At 38.1% G+C, this 14,634-nt stretch overlaps 1 protein-coding gene across 1 annotated transcript; it reads right to left on the reverse strand.

Moving 5' to 3' along the window:
* Position 1: 1 nt before the first annotated feature.
* Positions 2 to 14,271, reverse strand: LOC104546440 (LIM zinc-binding domain-containing Nebulette-like). Its single transcript, XM_010191833.1, has 3 exons — positions 14,035 to 14,271; positions 5,788 to 5,903; positions 2 to 479 (listed from the first exon to the last, which is right to left on the reverse strand). The coding sequence occupies exons 1-3, from the start codon at positions 14,147 to 14,149 to the stop codon at positions 303 to 305; spliced, it is 408 nt and encodes a 135-aa protein (XP_010190135.1). The 5' UTR covers positions 14,150 to 14,271; the 3' UTR covers positions 2 to 302.
* Between the last annotated feature and the right edge of the window lie 363 nt (positions 14,272 to 14,634).

Genomic DNA, 14,634 nt, shown 5'->3' on the forward strand with positions numbered 1-14,634 from the left:
TCCCCTTTACAGCTAATTGACTGAAATCTTTATAGGATTGGCAGCACCAGGCTTCCATAGACGTTTTTCATTTTGAGGGAGCACTATTATAAGCAATGCTGTTTTCAAAGCTCTGAGCTTCTTGATGATTATTTATCTTTACTTTAAAGGACTCTAAATTGGATTCTGAGTGACAATGCAGACTGTTATAGCAGTGATAAAGTAATGAACATGTATGTACTCTTTAAAGATTCTTCTGACTTTTTCTAAAAGGTTAGATTTTGAGTAAATCATAATAAAGCTCAAAGAACTAGAGACAAAAATTAGTTAACAAACTCAATATAATTTGCTGGAAGCATTCCTGTTTTCCCAGTTCTCTGAACAGTACCATACATCCAGCCATCATCAATTGGTTGCACATTGATGATATAATCACCATCCCTGAAGGAAACTTCATCTTCATCTTGAGCACTGTAGTCATACATAGCTCTGTACGTTCTCTGTTGAAGGAAAGAAAACAAGGCTGTAAAGTCTCATGCCTAAATATAGCTAGGTTCCTTCTCTTCTTTGCACAAAGAGAATGAAAAGAGCAGGAAAAAGAACAGAGGGAGCAAGGCAGAGAGACAAGTAACAAGTTACCTGTTCAAAAGAAACAGTACCTCCTTCACCTTGTCAAATATATAATTAATACAGTCCCTTTTTCTGAGTATCAAAATAATTATTTTTGTGAACCTACATTGTCCAAAGTCCTCATACAAACAGATTTCAAGTAATTCACTGCCTCTTGAAATACTCTGTATAAAACTGTTGTTTCATATATTCACTAGTAACCGTCCATTACATCCAGCCATGGCTAGCTGTGCTTCTGCTCCCTATTTGCATGATTCCCAAATAGCTTCTCCCATGTCTTCACTACAGAAAAGAAATACAGTCTTCATCCAGGTCATTAACTTTGCCATCTCACTGAATGCTCTTCATTTCATTAGGATTTTACCACAAATTAAGAATTAGGAATATATTATTATCGAATTAAATATATAAACAAGATTTCAAAAAGTCTGCAAAAATCATTTTTATGAATACTGTTTTCCTTACCCTGTCTCTTGACAGAAGTCAAGAGCAGTTCATGCATCACTGATAATATTCGATTTCCCAACCAGCAATTTTTGATATGTCACCATACTAGTTGAATTTTTCTGTTACAACGATTTAAAGAGAAAAAAAGGTAAAAACAGTCAAATGTTTGAGTTAATGACTAGTACTACTGTCTGGACCTTTTTTTAAGAGACAGCAACTTTGTTCTGCTTCTCAGCTGAAGAAACCAACTCTGAATTACTTTACTTTAGGTTTTTGAGGGTTTTTAATGACGTAATTTTCAGAAAAGCTTGAGATTCCTCCACACACAGCAAGTAGGCCATTTGTTACATGTTGGAAATGTAGGATCACCTAATTCAAACACTATAGGGCAACTCATTATAATTGTTCCCATGCTAGAAATACACTTTTGGTCTTAATTCTGCCTTTATCATTGATACAGCAGATTAAACACTACAGAGAAATCAACTCCTGGTTAAACACCGGCGACCACTACCTTTCTTGACAATGCCACTTCAAACTGTATTTGAATCTTGCTCTGTAAACTCGTCCGCTCCCATGCCTTGTAATATTGCTGTCCTGCAGGCTGTGACCAAAAGCATTTTTTCAACCAGTGTTATGTGGTTTGTAACTAGGTTGGGAAGGTTCACTTCAAATCACTGAAAATTCTTTAAAGATTCACAAACTTGAAAACTAGTGGTCTGAAGATCCCAAGGAATGGTCTCTGCCTTCGAGAATCTTACTTTTTTCAAACTATTTCAACCAATTGCTCCATTGAGCCTTGTAACTAACTCAAAGTAACAAAAAGAACCCTAAAAAACCAAAGAAAGACACAAAGACACAAAAAACCCCCTCAAAATAAAAAAAACCCACACCAAAATCCAATTTATATGCTTTTACAACTAGCTCAGCAGCAGTTAGTCCTTTAAAAAAAATTCTTTCCAAAAAGTTCTATTTAAGAAAAACTGTAGCAAATCAGTATCTGGCATAAAGCAAAAAACAGCTTTTACTCTAAACCATGCTTATATATCTCCCTTAAATGGGCAAAGGCTGGGGGAGGAGATTAAATGTTTTCTTAAACTAACATATATTAGAAAAAAAGACCAGACAAGTTTTTGTTCACCCAAAAAGATGCTCACTCATCCTTCGAACATCACAGCATAGGACATACTACTGCTGTCTCCTTTAAGACAGCTTGAGGACATCACTGTGGTGGCACAGTTGTGAAGACAAGCTGGTAATTTCAAACTTTAAAAAAAAATTATTAGGGTCCTAAATGCTGCCGAGAAACCTGATTTATGGCCTTAACACCTGATTAGGTGCTAAATGGCTGTCAGGAGAAATCTCCATAATAATCCTGTTAGCATTTAATGCCTAATTATCACTTCAGAGTGTAGCCTGGACTATATAATTGAGAATTACAATGCTTAAAGGACTCAAAGCAGGGATTTTTAAAATGCATTTTAGTGAATTATTCCTCTGTCAGTAGTGAGTTTAGCCAGTACTGCAAGCACAAGAGGCTATAAGAAAAAGTTGGGGTTTCGTAAAACAGTCAACTATTCCCTTATAGCCAGCCTTCTCAAAAGCGTAACTTGCCGCTACTGCTTAGACAGAACAGTAAGTCTTGTGCATATGAAGTACCAGAGCCCAGCTCTCATATTCCCAGCTCCCCAACGAGATGTGAGCTAACAGATGCATATTTCCACTTCATCTGCCAGTTTATACTTCTTATTCTATGGATTGCTCCTTGCAAGGAAAAGTACCTGTTGGACCATTCTTCACATAGAGTAGCTGTCAAGGAAAGTTAATTTGCAACCTAGGTTTTGTTTTTCTACCATTTTTAGTTATCTAAAGACATGAAAACACCCTCTGTTATCTTCCAAATGGACAAGCAGCCCTCAGGGGTCTCTTATATTCTGTACTCTAAGCAACAATTTAATTCATCCCATTATGCAGAACTGCTCATAGGAAGTGAGCAAAAGTTAAGCATCAGAAAATAACACAATTTACCTAGGAAAAAAATCTATCCAGAGACTATGTTAGGATCATGCTCAAAATTAAATAAACCAGAATTTCAAAATTTAGAACTTAGAAAATATATATTTCTCAGTATAGGAAATTGGTGGACGTGATTATAAAATGAACCTAAGTCCTTTGTGGACCCTGATTTGATAACAGGGTAACAAACCAGCTGAAAGGAGTAGGTTTTACTACAGCTTCTAACTCTTCAATCATCCCTACCCTAATATACCCATGGGATCTTAATTACTCTCACCCTAGAGATGTCCTGACCAAACTCAGGCACTTATGAGTGACTTTGTCACCTTTGTTGCTTTTAGTTAAGTCTCAAAAACTGCTTGTGCTTTAAGATCAGTATTCAGGTTGGGATTTCTTCCCTTCAGTCTCTTCCTCTCTTTCTTCCATTACTTCCTTCTTCCTTCTGCGTGGCTTAGCCAGACAAGGCTGCATCTCTGGCAGTGCTGCTCCAAGCCCACAACTGAACAGGCAGCTGAAAGTGATGTACCTAACATTGCTTAAGTTTGTCAGATCTAGGGCATGTCCACACTGCATTTGAAAAGCACTCCAAGGCTGCCTTCCATCTTCAGCCTGTGCACATTGCTACACTTAAACACATTCCTAACCAGAGGTTTACCCTTGTGCCATCCCAATAGCTGACTGTAACATGCCCAGCACACCTGGATAAACTGCACAAACTAAAGATAGGTTTCTGATGTGAAGGTGGAAAGACAAGGGAACATATACCAGGTTTCTAGCTGCATCTGAGATGCCTCTTTTGGAGCCAAATCATCACCCTGGGAGGTGGTAAGATCACGCTCTGTCTTCTTCACCAGGCTGGCAAGTTAGCAGTCAGCACCAGGCCAGCAGTCCTTGATTTCCTTCCTCTGGAAATGTTAGGGTTTTATTGTCTTCAAGGAAATCCACTCAGTTTTTAACAGCAACAAGACCCATTCAAACTATTTGAATGTTTGCTGCTTTCTTTTTTTCTCCATCATAAACAGCTATTATCACTTAAAAGAATATCAAATGACAACAGTTTCATAAAAGGGCTAAGAAAGCCTATTGAATGCTTTAACTTTACTCCCTTCCTTTTCCTATTACCTTTGCATTCCCATTCGGTTCAGAAGGAGAGATAAATGGTAATTCTCAAGACAATTGAAATGATATTGTTTCAACAGGTAGCTCACCAGGTAAGTCACTGGGAGACAGATACTGGGGAAATAGTAGCTCTCTACCCACCCAGACAGCTGCAAAGGCTGCTAAGTGCATTTCAAGATTTGCAGGCATCTCCATTCTTCATCTGCTGGATTTGAAGGCTGCTTTGCTCCCCACTAACTAGCAAATCCACTGGCAAAGCCCAAGCTTCCAGGCCTCCCACTTTTTGGACTCCAGCCTCTTTGAGAAGCAGCCAGCTCCCCAAGTGCTTTGCAATATCCTTTGAAATTAATGGTTGATTCCAATATCAGCTGCCTCACAGCTGTCACGCGGGCGCCCAAAAAGTTTCCCAGGTTACTGGCTCCACCAAAGATGCAGGTATCTGGATCCCAGATTTCCCAGCAAGTTGGTCTCCTCAGCCTCCAAGTAGCCGAGAAACTGGCAAACCTGAAAGCACCCAAACTTCCCAGAACGTCATGATCTTTACCATATAGAATGTCATGGAGTTTCAGTCTTAAAGAAAAGCACACATTTTAGCTAATCTTGAAAAAAAGGTTTTTTCAGCTCAGTAAGCTCTACATTTGGTTCATAACTTAAAACTTCATCTCTAAAAAAGGTGACAGAGGCAGTAAATATACATCCATTCAAAATAGTTTAAAACTAAAAATTCCAAGTCAATATTTTTAAGGTAAAAGGTGACTGGATCTGAAATATGAAATCTCTAGGCAGTTATGTGATTAAAAAAAATATGATAAACATTAAAACTTAACTTTGTACATATAAACAGTTCAAAAAGGAAAACGAAGTTCAATTTCCTAAAAACCCCACCTGAATACCCATTCAGATCACCTTCCATGACCAGCTACTTCTAAAATGAAATACTCACTCCAGGTTTATGTTCCCATCCACCACAATTAAGAACTTCATGATTGTGTCCATGATTTCCTGATAAAGCTTTTTCTCAGTCACCCAGCAGTGTAACTCAATTTAGATGAGGCACAAGTGGGTGCATGACTGTTCTGCTGAATTAGAACGGGCACAACCAATATGGAGTCTGAACTAGCTTTATACAAGCAGAGATGAGTAATATGGATAGGCACAAAGCCTGTCAGTACTAAAGCAGCAAGCAAAAAAAAATGTAAACGTGTTTAAACCAGCAGAGTGATCTTAAGAGATCAGTGGTTTTCATCCAGTGCTAGGAGTCTGAATTAATCACAGAGCATAGCATCAAAGCTCAGCCTGTGAAATACTGTCCAAGCATTTACTATTATTTTAGCAGGCAGAAGATTAAGTTATTTTTCCTGCCTTATGGAGATCAAAAATTATTTTTTTAAATGCATTCTGACATAAAAGTTCTTGTCACTGCCCTCAGTCACAATCTTTTTATACACAAGAGCTATTACTTCCATTTAGGACTAGGATAGTCAAATAGTTCAACGATACAACTCAAGGAGACCAATTAACTCATATTTAAGAGATTTCATAACCGCTGGTGATGTTGGTTATGAAAGAAAATCATTCTTTAAATCCAATACTCACCAGACCTGCTGAATGAGGCTGTGAATGCATGGATCTCATGGATGACATACTGGTCTGGTGCATGTATCCATATCCTTGGGACTGGCTTTGCTGATATGCCCCAGGGAGAACAGGGGCTGTGTGTTAAAGAAATACAGACATATTATTGCAAGGTTTTTTTTAAAGTCCTTATCTAGCATTTTGTAGAACTTTATTATTATTTGCATTGTTAATAACAATTCCTCATTATAAAACAGTTCAGAATTATTTCCATATATGACTTAAGTCTTTCCATAGGTTGAATCACTCATAAATGTAGGCAAAGCTATAGCAACATATCCACAAACACTATCAAGGTTAGTTGGAAGGAAAAGCTGAATGTAAAAGTCTGACTATAAAATGGCATATAAAAGCTTGAGACACCACTAACTCAATTTTGATACTGCCATAGATGACCTACCAAATATAAAGTTCCATAAACTGCTGTTTTATAAGGAAAGAAAAAAGTAAGCCCACAGTTTCTTAGTTTATCCCGATTCCATTAACATTCTTAGCCAAACACAGAGAGGTCAATGGTTACTGCAATCTTTCCAAATCCAACTCTTTAAGTATCTTCCTCTTACCACACAATTGTTCCATCTCTTTCACACATAATGTATTCACATTATTTTAACAATTATTTTAATGTTTCTGTAGGCTAATCATTAATGCATTGGCTTCTATTGTACCAAGAGCTGCTGAAATAGTTAATACAATCAACATCGACTCCCTACCTCTATTTCTTATGGGGAAGGAATTTGTAAACTTTCCCTATCTGTTCAACCATTCTATGTCAGCAACAGACCAAACAAGAACGTGTTAAAAACATGTTTGATCAAAAATCTGTAAGACATAAGCACAGCACAGGCGACTATCCACTATTTTCCCAGCAAGACCAAGCAGCATTTTTAAAGCAAAATTAAGAGACTGAAATACCTTTCAAAATCTAATGATTAAAAGTTTAGCCACCACTATCTGTGCATGTTTTGCAAGCCTCTCATGCACTCTGAGAATGAAGATTTCTGACTTGTATGGAGCTTATTAGCACATCTCCCACTATTATTTACCAGAATTTTACTAGTTCAAGTGGAAATGCATTTAGCTTTCTGAAAACAAAATACATTTCTATTGATACTTCTTCAAGTGGTCCATTTCAAAGAATCACAGAATATTAGGAGTTGGAAGGGACCTCAAAAGATCATCCAGTCCAACCCCCCTGCCAGAGCAGGATCACCTAGACCAGGTCACACAGGAACGCATCCAGGCAGGTTTTGAATGTCTCCAGAGAAGGAGACTCCACAACCTCTCTGGGCAGCCTGGTCCAGCGCTCTGTCACCCTTACAATAAAAAAGTTTTTCCTTATGTTCAGATTGAACCTCCTATGCTTCAGCTTGCTCCCATTGCCCCTTATCCTATCATTGGCTATCACTGAGAAGAGCCTGGTTCCTTCCTCCTGACACTTTACATATTTATAAACATTAATGGAGTCACCCCTCAGTCTCCTCTTCTCCAAGCTAAAGAGACCCAGCTCCCTCAGCTGCTCCTCAGAAGGGAGATGCTCCACTCCCTCAATCATCTTTGAGGCTCTGTGCTGGACTCTTTCAAGCAATTCCCTGTCCTTCTTGAACTGAGGGGCCCAGAACTGAACACAATATTCCAGATGCAGTCTCACCAGCACAAAGTAGAGGGGAAGGAGAACCTCTCTCGACCTACTAACCTCACCCCTTCTGATACACCCGAGGATGCCATTGGCCTTCTTGGCTGCAAGGGCACATTGCTGGCTCATGGTCATCCTGCTGTCCACCAACACCCCCAGGTCCTTTTCTGCCTGGAAGCTTTCCAGCCACTCGTCCCCAAGCCTGTAGCACTGCATGGGGTTATTGCGACCAAAGTGCAGGACCCGGCACTTGGCCTTGTTGAAGCTCATACAATTAGCCTCAGCTCATTGATTCAGCCTAACCAAGTCCCTCTGCAAATATGTATTCTGTCTAACTCTCTGGCAAAAGCCATACTTTGCTTACAGAAGATGGAGCCTGTACAGCCCATGAGTCAAAAAACTTCAATCATGGAGTCATTCAGCAGTCCAATACATTCTGAGATACATATCATGGGCTTGCTAGAAAGTGAAGGATAACTTCTGGAGCAGACCTCACAGAGATTCAAAAGCAGCAAAACTAATATAGGATCTAATGGGGTTCACAATGTATGGAAGGACACAGGACTCATAAAATGAAAAGATGCAGGAGAAGCAGAAAACAACCATAAAAAAATATATATACAAAAAAGTAGTATTCATATTTGCAGTAGTAACACTATGTTCTTCTCTGCTTCTTGAATGATCAGGACAATAAATGCATGTGAAAAAGGATTATCAAGAAAATGTTTGCTGAACTATTTCTGAAACGTCAACCTTGTGCATTCAGCAAGGCGTTTTACCTTCCCTAAATAACAATATAATTGATTTAAACATTTTTTTTTCTTCTAAAACATCTCTTTATTTTAGTTAGCATACTAAAATGCACGAAGTATGTAATTACAATTTGGGATGTTATTTTTTGCTTTAATATACTTGTAAAGGCAAGTAACACTGTATATTTAACTAGGGTTTTTCTGATTTAGAAAACATGTTTCAAACTACTGTAATGAATAGATTGCTTTGTTAAGTGAGTGAAATTAAAGCAATACACAGTCAGATGCAATACTGGAACATGATGAATAATGGATGGTTTACAAGTGCCAAGTTCATTCTAATGACATATGAGTACAAAGACATTTTTAAAGCAGTTTAATCATCAGAGAATTGCTGCTCGTTAACATGTTCACAGGATTATCATGCATTAAGTGAATAGTCCTAAGTAGTTCAACAAATAATGTATGTTTCAATGTTGTAACAAGCTATTTCCACATGACCAGATGTAGCCCTTCATAAGAAAATAGAGAAAAACATAAATTAATCAAAGGTTCTGTGAGCAAGCCAGAATGAATATATATATTGCCTAATTCATCACCAGCATAAACACAAGTCAGTTCATAGAAGCCAATAGGGTCTCACCACCTCATACCAGTAGTAAATGGGATATGTGAGTTGAAAACTGAGCACAGCTGGAACTTTTTAACTTAACAGAAAGTAGTATCTTAAGGCACCACTGGCCGCTGATCAGTCAGCACCCTGCCTGCTCTGCAGTGACAAAGGGCCGGCAACTTTGCCCCCTTTGTCCCTGCCCCCTATCTGGCAGGGACAGATACCCAGAGAGTCCCTTTCTTTTTCCTGAGAGAAGTGGAGCTGCTGGTAGAGACCTTTTACTTTTGATTCCTTCTCCCCACAGCAGATCTTTCTCAACAACTACCCATCGTCCCTTGTCAGTGTAAGGCAGCAAGCCCACTGATGGCCAGCTGATTATAGCCTTCACATCAACAGCCTTATTTTGGGGAGGATAACCCATACCTCCTGCCTCTGCGGGAACTGTGAGCAGCCAGTCTGAGATGTGCTTTCCTACTTTGCAATCAGTTTCTCGCAAGCTGAGAGAATTTTGTCAAACTGCCTCAGAGAAGCTGTTTGCTAGTTTACCTGCAACAGTGGAAACTGTAAGCCCAGGAAATAAAGCATTTCTTTGAAAGCGGGAGAAATTCTGGAAAGTTTTAGAAGCTGAAGTATTATAAAAATATTCTATACCAACAAAAAGAAGGAATTTGTAGGATTAGCTTTGCTAATTCTCTTCCAGTCCTTTATTGAGGTATCATGTATATGAGCATATATGTCAGCACACATCAGTGTTGAAAACACTCAACTGAATAAGTCCACCTTTTTTTTTTCCATTAAAGGAATACTGTAGTAGGGCTGCAAAAAAGGATCAGTAGTATTTAACAATTTTTTACAAAAAATACTTCAGAAATCTCCAAATGGTTGTCTGTTCGGGAGATAATTTGAGAACTGCATAGATAAGTAGATTAGTGAAGAGACAACAGATCTGAGATGTGTTTCTGGTGACATACAGATAGTTCAATGTGAGATTAAACTATGCAGAGAAAGAGTTTGACTTTTCTTCATCATCATCACCCATAGCTAACTGCAATCTTTTGGCTCAAACCAAAATATAAAGTTCTATAACATCTATTGACTGCAGCAGCAGCAAAAGCAATGGTTTTAGTTAACCTAAGGGAACAATAAAACACAGTGGTGGAACATGAAATTCATTTAGCTGAAGTCAGATTTATTGGTAAGGGAGCTGAGGGCTGACCATGGCTCTGAGAAGTACAGGTGGATGCTTTTTTCTTGTCACATTAAGACTTTACCAAATGCATTCCGCTGTATTGAAACTTACTTTTTTTTCTTGGCCCACTTACCAAGCAAGCCAGATATTCATCTAAAATTATCTACTTGAAGAAATTTATCATATTTCTCTTACTGTATCTTTATAGGCTTCCCCAGAGAAAAGAGAGAGAAAAATGAATTAACATGATAAAATAAAAGAGAGAGAAGCCTTCAAGAAAGAGCAGCTGAAAGATTGATAGTGAGTATCAACTTGCTGCAGCAGACAATGGGGTCTGCAGAGTGTGCACCCATTGGGACTTGCTTTGAGAAGGACTAGGAAAGAAAAACGTCAGACTGTGGAAACAGGAAAGGAATAATTAAGAGAGCATTATATAACTACAACGTAAAATAAAGTTTATGCTGAAAAGAAAAATCATTTAAAAGGCAAGTTCCAAGCTATATTTTATCAAAACCATAGTTATCTCTCTCTCATTCTTTTGTACAGCAGAACCTCAATAATCCACAGTAAAGCAATGTATCCCTACTGTTAACTACTGCACTTTTTCCATTTACTGCAATACATGCCATTTACTGGACCAGATGTAAAAGAACAATCACTACATTTACTCTTACAGACATCATGCAGTTTTAAGCATTTATTTAACTTCATATTTTGATGCTATTTCAATTCATGGTTTCACTACTAAGATTTCAGAGAACTCACAAAGAATATTGCAACATTTTGTAAAAACAACAACATGAGAGAGCAGGAAGTAAAAGGACGATCCTTTTGTGCTTAATTCTAGTGTTTGTAAGACACTAGAAATCAAGTTGTACATTTTCTGAGGAGCACAAAAGTCGCAATAAAGCCAGAATACAGCATCATCACACATCTTTGTGTTACCGACATTATGACCAGCTCCCTCAAAACAGATGAAGCTGCTTATGGGAACCATGTTGCTCCATATATATTGAAGTCCTTCCCCTGTTTTGGCTTGCTGCTGCTTTATTTTCCACAAGTTGCAACATCTAGAGTGGCCCTCGTGGCTTTACTTTAGAAAGCCTCTTTCATAACTTCCAGTTCCTTCTTTCTTTTGCCCTTCCCTTAGAAATTGCTCAGCTATGTCTTGTGCAGCAGAAAATATTGTCAAAGTGGTGTTGAAATCACATGGGGGGAAGTGTAGGTCTAGAATACACTTCTGGGGTACTCGCATACACACCACTTGTCGTTCATGTGGATGGGTCACTGCTCAAACTGCAAAACACCCTTATCTAATCTACAAGAATACATAGACAAGGAAGTACAGCCTTAGGGTAAACTGTTATTGCTGCATTGAAGCTGGTGGATAATAACAAATGATACTTTTTTAAAGTCACCTCCAGAAAGTGTTACAAAGGTAACTTTAGTTACAATCTCTGGCTCAATACTTTTCGTCTTTTCTATCCAGATGGTTTTTTTCCCCAGATGTTGACTGCTTCTCCCCATCATTAAAATATATGAAGTGTTTTGGGTTAAAATTTTTATTACCTATGATATCCTTGAAAAATTGTATATTGTCATCACTTACTAAGACTGGTATATTTGAATACTATCAACACTTTTCACCCTTTACCTGAATCTAACTGAATTCAATGTTACTAATAACAAAATTACTTCCACAGCAATACACCTGACATTCCTCAGGCTCCGATTCAGCCACCCTTATGCGCTCAAGTAGTACTTCCCCTCCAAAAGTTGTCTCATCAAAATTTGCAGCAAGGGTTTTGACAAAAAGGAACTAATCAACCTGACTAAGGACAGGAGAAATGAATGCCAAACAGATCAGGGGGAGGGAGGGAAGAGTAGACTTTATAAAAAAGAACATTTATTTATATATGTATTTAGAGTTATATTTTAAATATATTTTTATATAAAATATGTAAAAGTACTGTATGTAAGTAAGAGGGATACAGTTTCAAAGAGCTTTCTTTCAAAGAAAGAAAACAAAGTGAAAACCAAGACACAACAGAGTACAAGAGAACCCAAAGGAAAAAAGGTCATGATAGAACAATTAAGGTTGGCAGAGAGAATTTGTTCCTCTTTTAAAATCAGGGCCAAACTTGAAGTTAAATTAGGTTGCTCAGGGCCTTGTCCAGTCAGCTTTTTGTTTGGGATGGAGATTTCACTATTCCACTTTGGGCAACCACACACCCTCTAATTCCAATTCCCATGCTGTATATATTCCTGTATAAAGCTCCTGGGATTAGGCCAGCCCAGCATTCTGTCAACCACACAAGTATCTTGAAAAACAGTTCTAAGAAGAGATTTGAAGAAGGCTAATGCATTAATTCTACAGAAGCTTACATACTGCCCAAGCACGAACAGCAGGATAAATGGAACACAATTGTGGTCAACCAAGAACTTAATGAGTTTTAAAGAAGGCCTGTATCACAGGCTATAAGAAGTAAGAATCTGGACACTTTGGCAGCAAGTAAGACAGAATAGGTATGATAAGGATAGGCTGTGAAAGGCATGAAAATAGAAGAAAATAAGGTTGACTGCTATGACAGATGAGCTTTTAGCAGGCTTTTAAAGATGATGTGCTAAACATCATTCTCTGCTAAAATTAAGAGTGTTGGAAGAACTCAGCAGGAGTCATGAGGAGATAAATCTCAAAAAAGTTGTAGGCAGTCCATTTCCACTGCATGTATGAGGCTGATGCTCTATGAATTGGTTGAGGCAATCTAACACTCCTACCACCCTTTCTCTTCCTCTCTGCTGGGTTGTTTTTCTGCTGGCTTGGTGAGCTAAGTCACCTCAGCGAAGGATCAGACTAGTGACAGATGCAGTGCAAGGAAGAAGGCAGGAACAGGCATCCATGGCCACTGACAGCAGAAGGCAGCAAACTGCTAGATCAGCTCAGCTGTCCCAAGGTATGCCCCACCAAGCACCTCACTTCTGCACAAGCTCCGAGTTCAAACCACAAAAGAGCTGAGCCTCTTACAGGTGTTTCCCTCCAGATGTCCCATCACCCAGATCCAAACAATGCATCCCATGTAATGCAGAATGCTCCTGTGTGCTAACATGTAGTATACACTGCTCAATGACTTGTCTCCCAGGTCTCTACACTATTTGCAAAAAGTCATAGTGAAAGGTTAGAGAAGATTAATCCTAATGCAGGCAACAGGAGCTGCTTACTTGACAGGAAAAACAGATATCAGAGACCTCAAAGACTTTAGTGAGTATGCAAGGATTACCCAGAGATAGAGAGGATGAAGAGATTGAGATGAGGCACATAAATCTGCAGCATTCCCCTAGTACAGAGCAAGGAGATGGTCTCTAAAGGACAAGACAAAAAAGCAGTCATAGGAATATAGAGAACAACCAGAAGAGTTCAGAGATGTTAGATACAGATTACATTAGGAAAATCTCAGAACTGATTTTTCAGTACAGAACTGATTCCCATGAAGCTTCTGTCCCAAATTGCAATTAAAAGAAAAAACCTCAAAGGTTCACGCAAACAGAAATTTTAAAACCCAAGCAAAGAAAAAAATTTTATGCCAATCATTTCAAAAGACCTAGGTTTAATTTTGATGATTTTCAAAGTTTATTTTAATTTATGTGACTCTTCAAAACTAAGCGTATTTCAACATACAGCTGGATTCTTTGTTTTAAAAATGTCAACCTCACAACTGAATAAAATAGTTTTCTTTGGCATTGAGACATTTATCACAAGTGACCCTTTCCTATAAATAAGTTTGGGATTAAACTGTTATCTTCTGATAAACAATATTGAAAAATTCCCAGCCATCTTTAAAGTTAAATTGCTTAGCATTAACTTTTCAAATAAGCTAGAAAATGGAAGCACGTACTCTAAACTGGTTATAACTGTTATCTATTATAGAGTTTTATTATTTTCTAGTCAGAAAAAGTAGCACAGCACAGTCAAATGTACTGGGAATAGGTCAGATTGCACAAGCATATAAAAAGCACTAACCTGAAGATTGCAGATGGTGAGACCTGATACAGAACATTGCTGTTTTTAGAACGGTAGAGAACAACACAGTAAGGCATCTTGGCATTTTTTCTTGTAAAAGTAACTTTCCCTTCATTTCTTTTCCTTTTTTTCCCTTCTTTCTTTATCTCGCCCTTTACTCGTCAGTTAGGCTGCTTTCATGGATGTCTGCGCTACCAGGCTTGTTGCTCTCAGTGTGCTGTCAGAAGCAGCAGTTTGTCTGCACTATCCATTACAGGAGTCAGTATTAGTCAGTAAAGTGGAGTATCAAATCCAGATATAATTAGGTTGCTGAAATAACAACCTGAAAGTATGGCCTAATTCAGGCAGGGTGCTAATAAATATCTGCCATGCTCACTGACCTCATTAGAATTGAAGCTCTGAACTACTTGGTGTCAGTGGCAAATTCAGAACATTACAAGCTTAGGAAGTTTCCATAACCTACATTATAAAGATATAAAAAATAAACCATGCAATCTTCAAATCCTTAAAAAAAAAAGAGGGAAAGGGGTCAACAAAATTATTTATTTCATACTTTGTTTTAAAATAACTAACAATTATTCATGATGCAAAAAAATCAAG

The sequence above is a fragment of the Mesitornis unicolor genome, unplaced genomic scaffold (assembly GCF_000695765.1).
Source record: "Mesitornis unicolor isolate BGI_N332 unplaced genomic scaffold, ASM69576v1 scaffold12559, whole genome shotgun sequence".
In the NCBI taxonomy this organism is placed as follows: domain Eukaryota; kingdom Metazoa; phylum Chordata; class Aves; order Mesitornithiformes; family Mesitornithidae; genus Mesitornis; species Mesitornis unicolor.

Excerpts from the sequence above, each read along its gene's own strand:
- LOC104546440 (XM_010191833.1), bottom strand. The coding sequence starts at position 14,149 with ATGAAGGGAAAGTTACTTTTACAAGAAAAAATGCCAAGATGCCTTACT. Across the intron at positions 5,904-14,034 it reads TCACCATCTGCAATCTTCAG|CCCCTGTTCTCCCTGGGGCA; the intron begins GTTAGTGCTTTT and ends TTTAACACACAG. Across the intron at positions 480-5,787 it reads AGCCTCATTCAGCAGGTCTG|AGAACGTACAGAGCTATGTA; the intron begins GTGAGTATTGGA and ends TTCCTTCAACAG.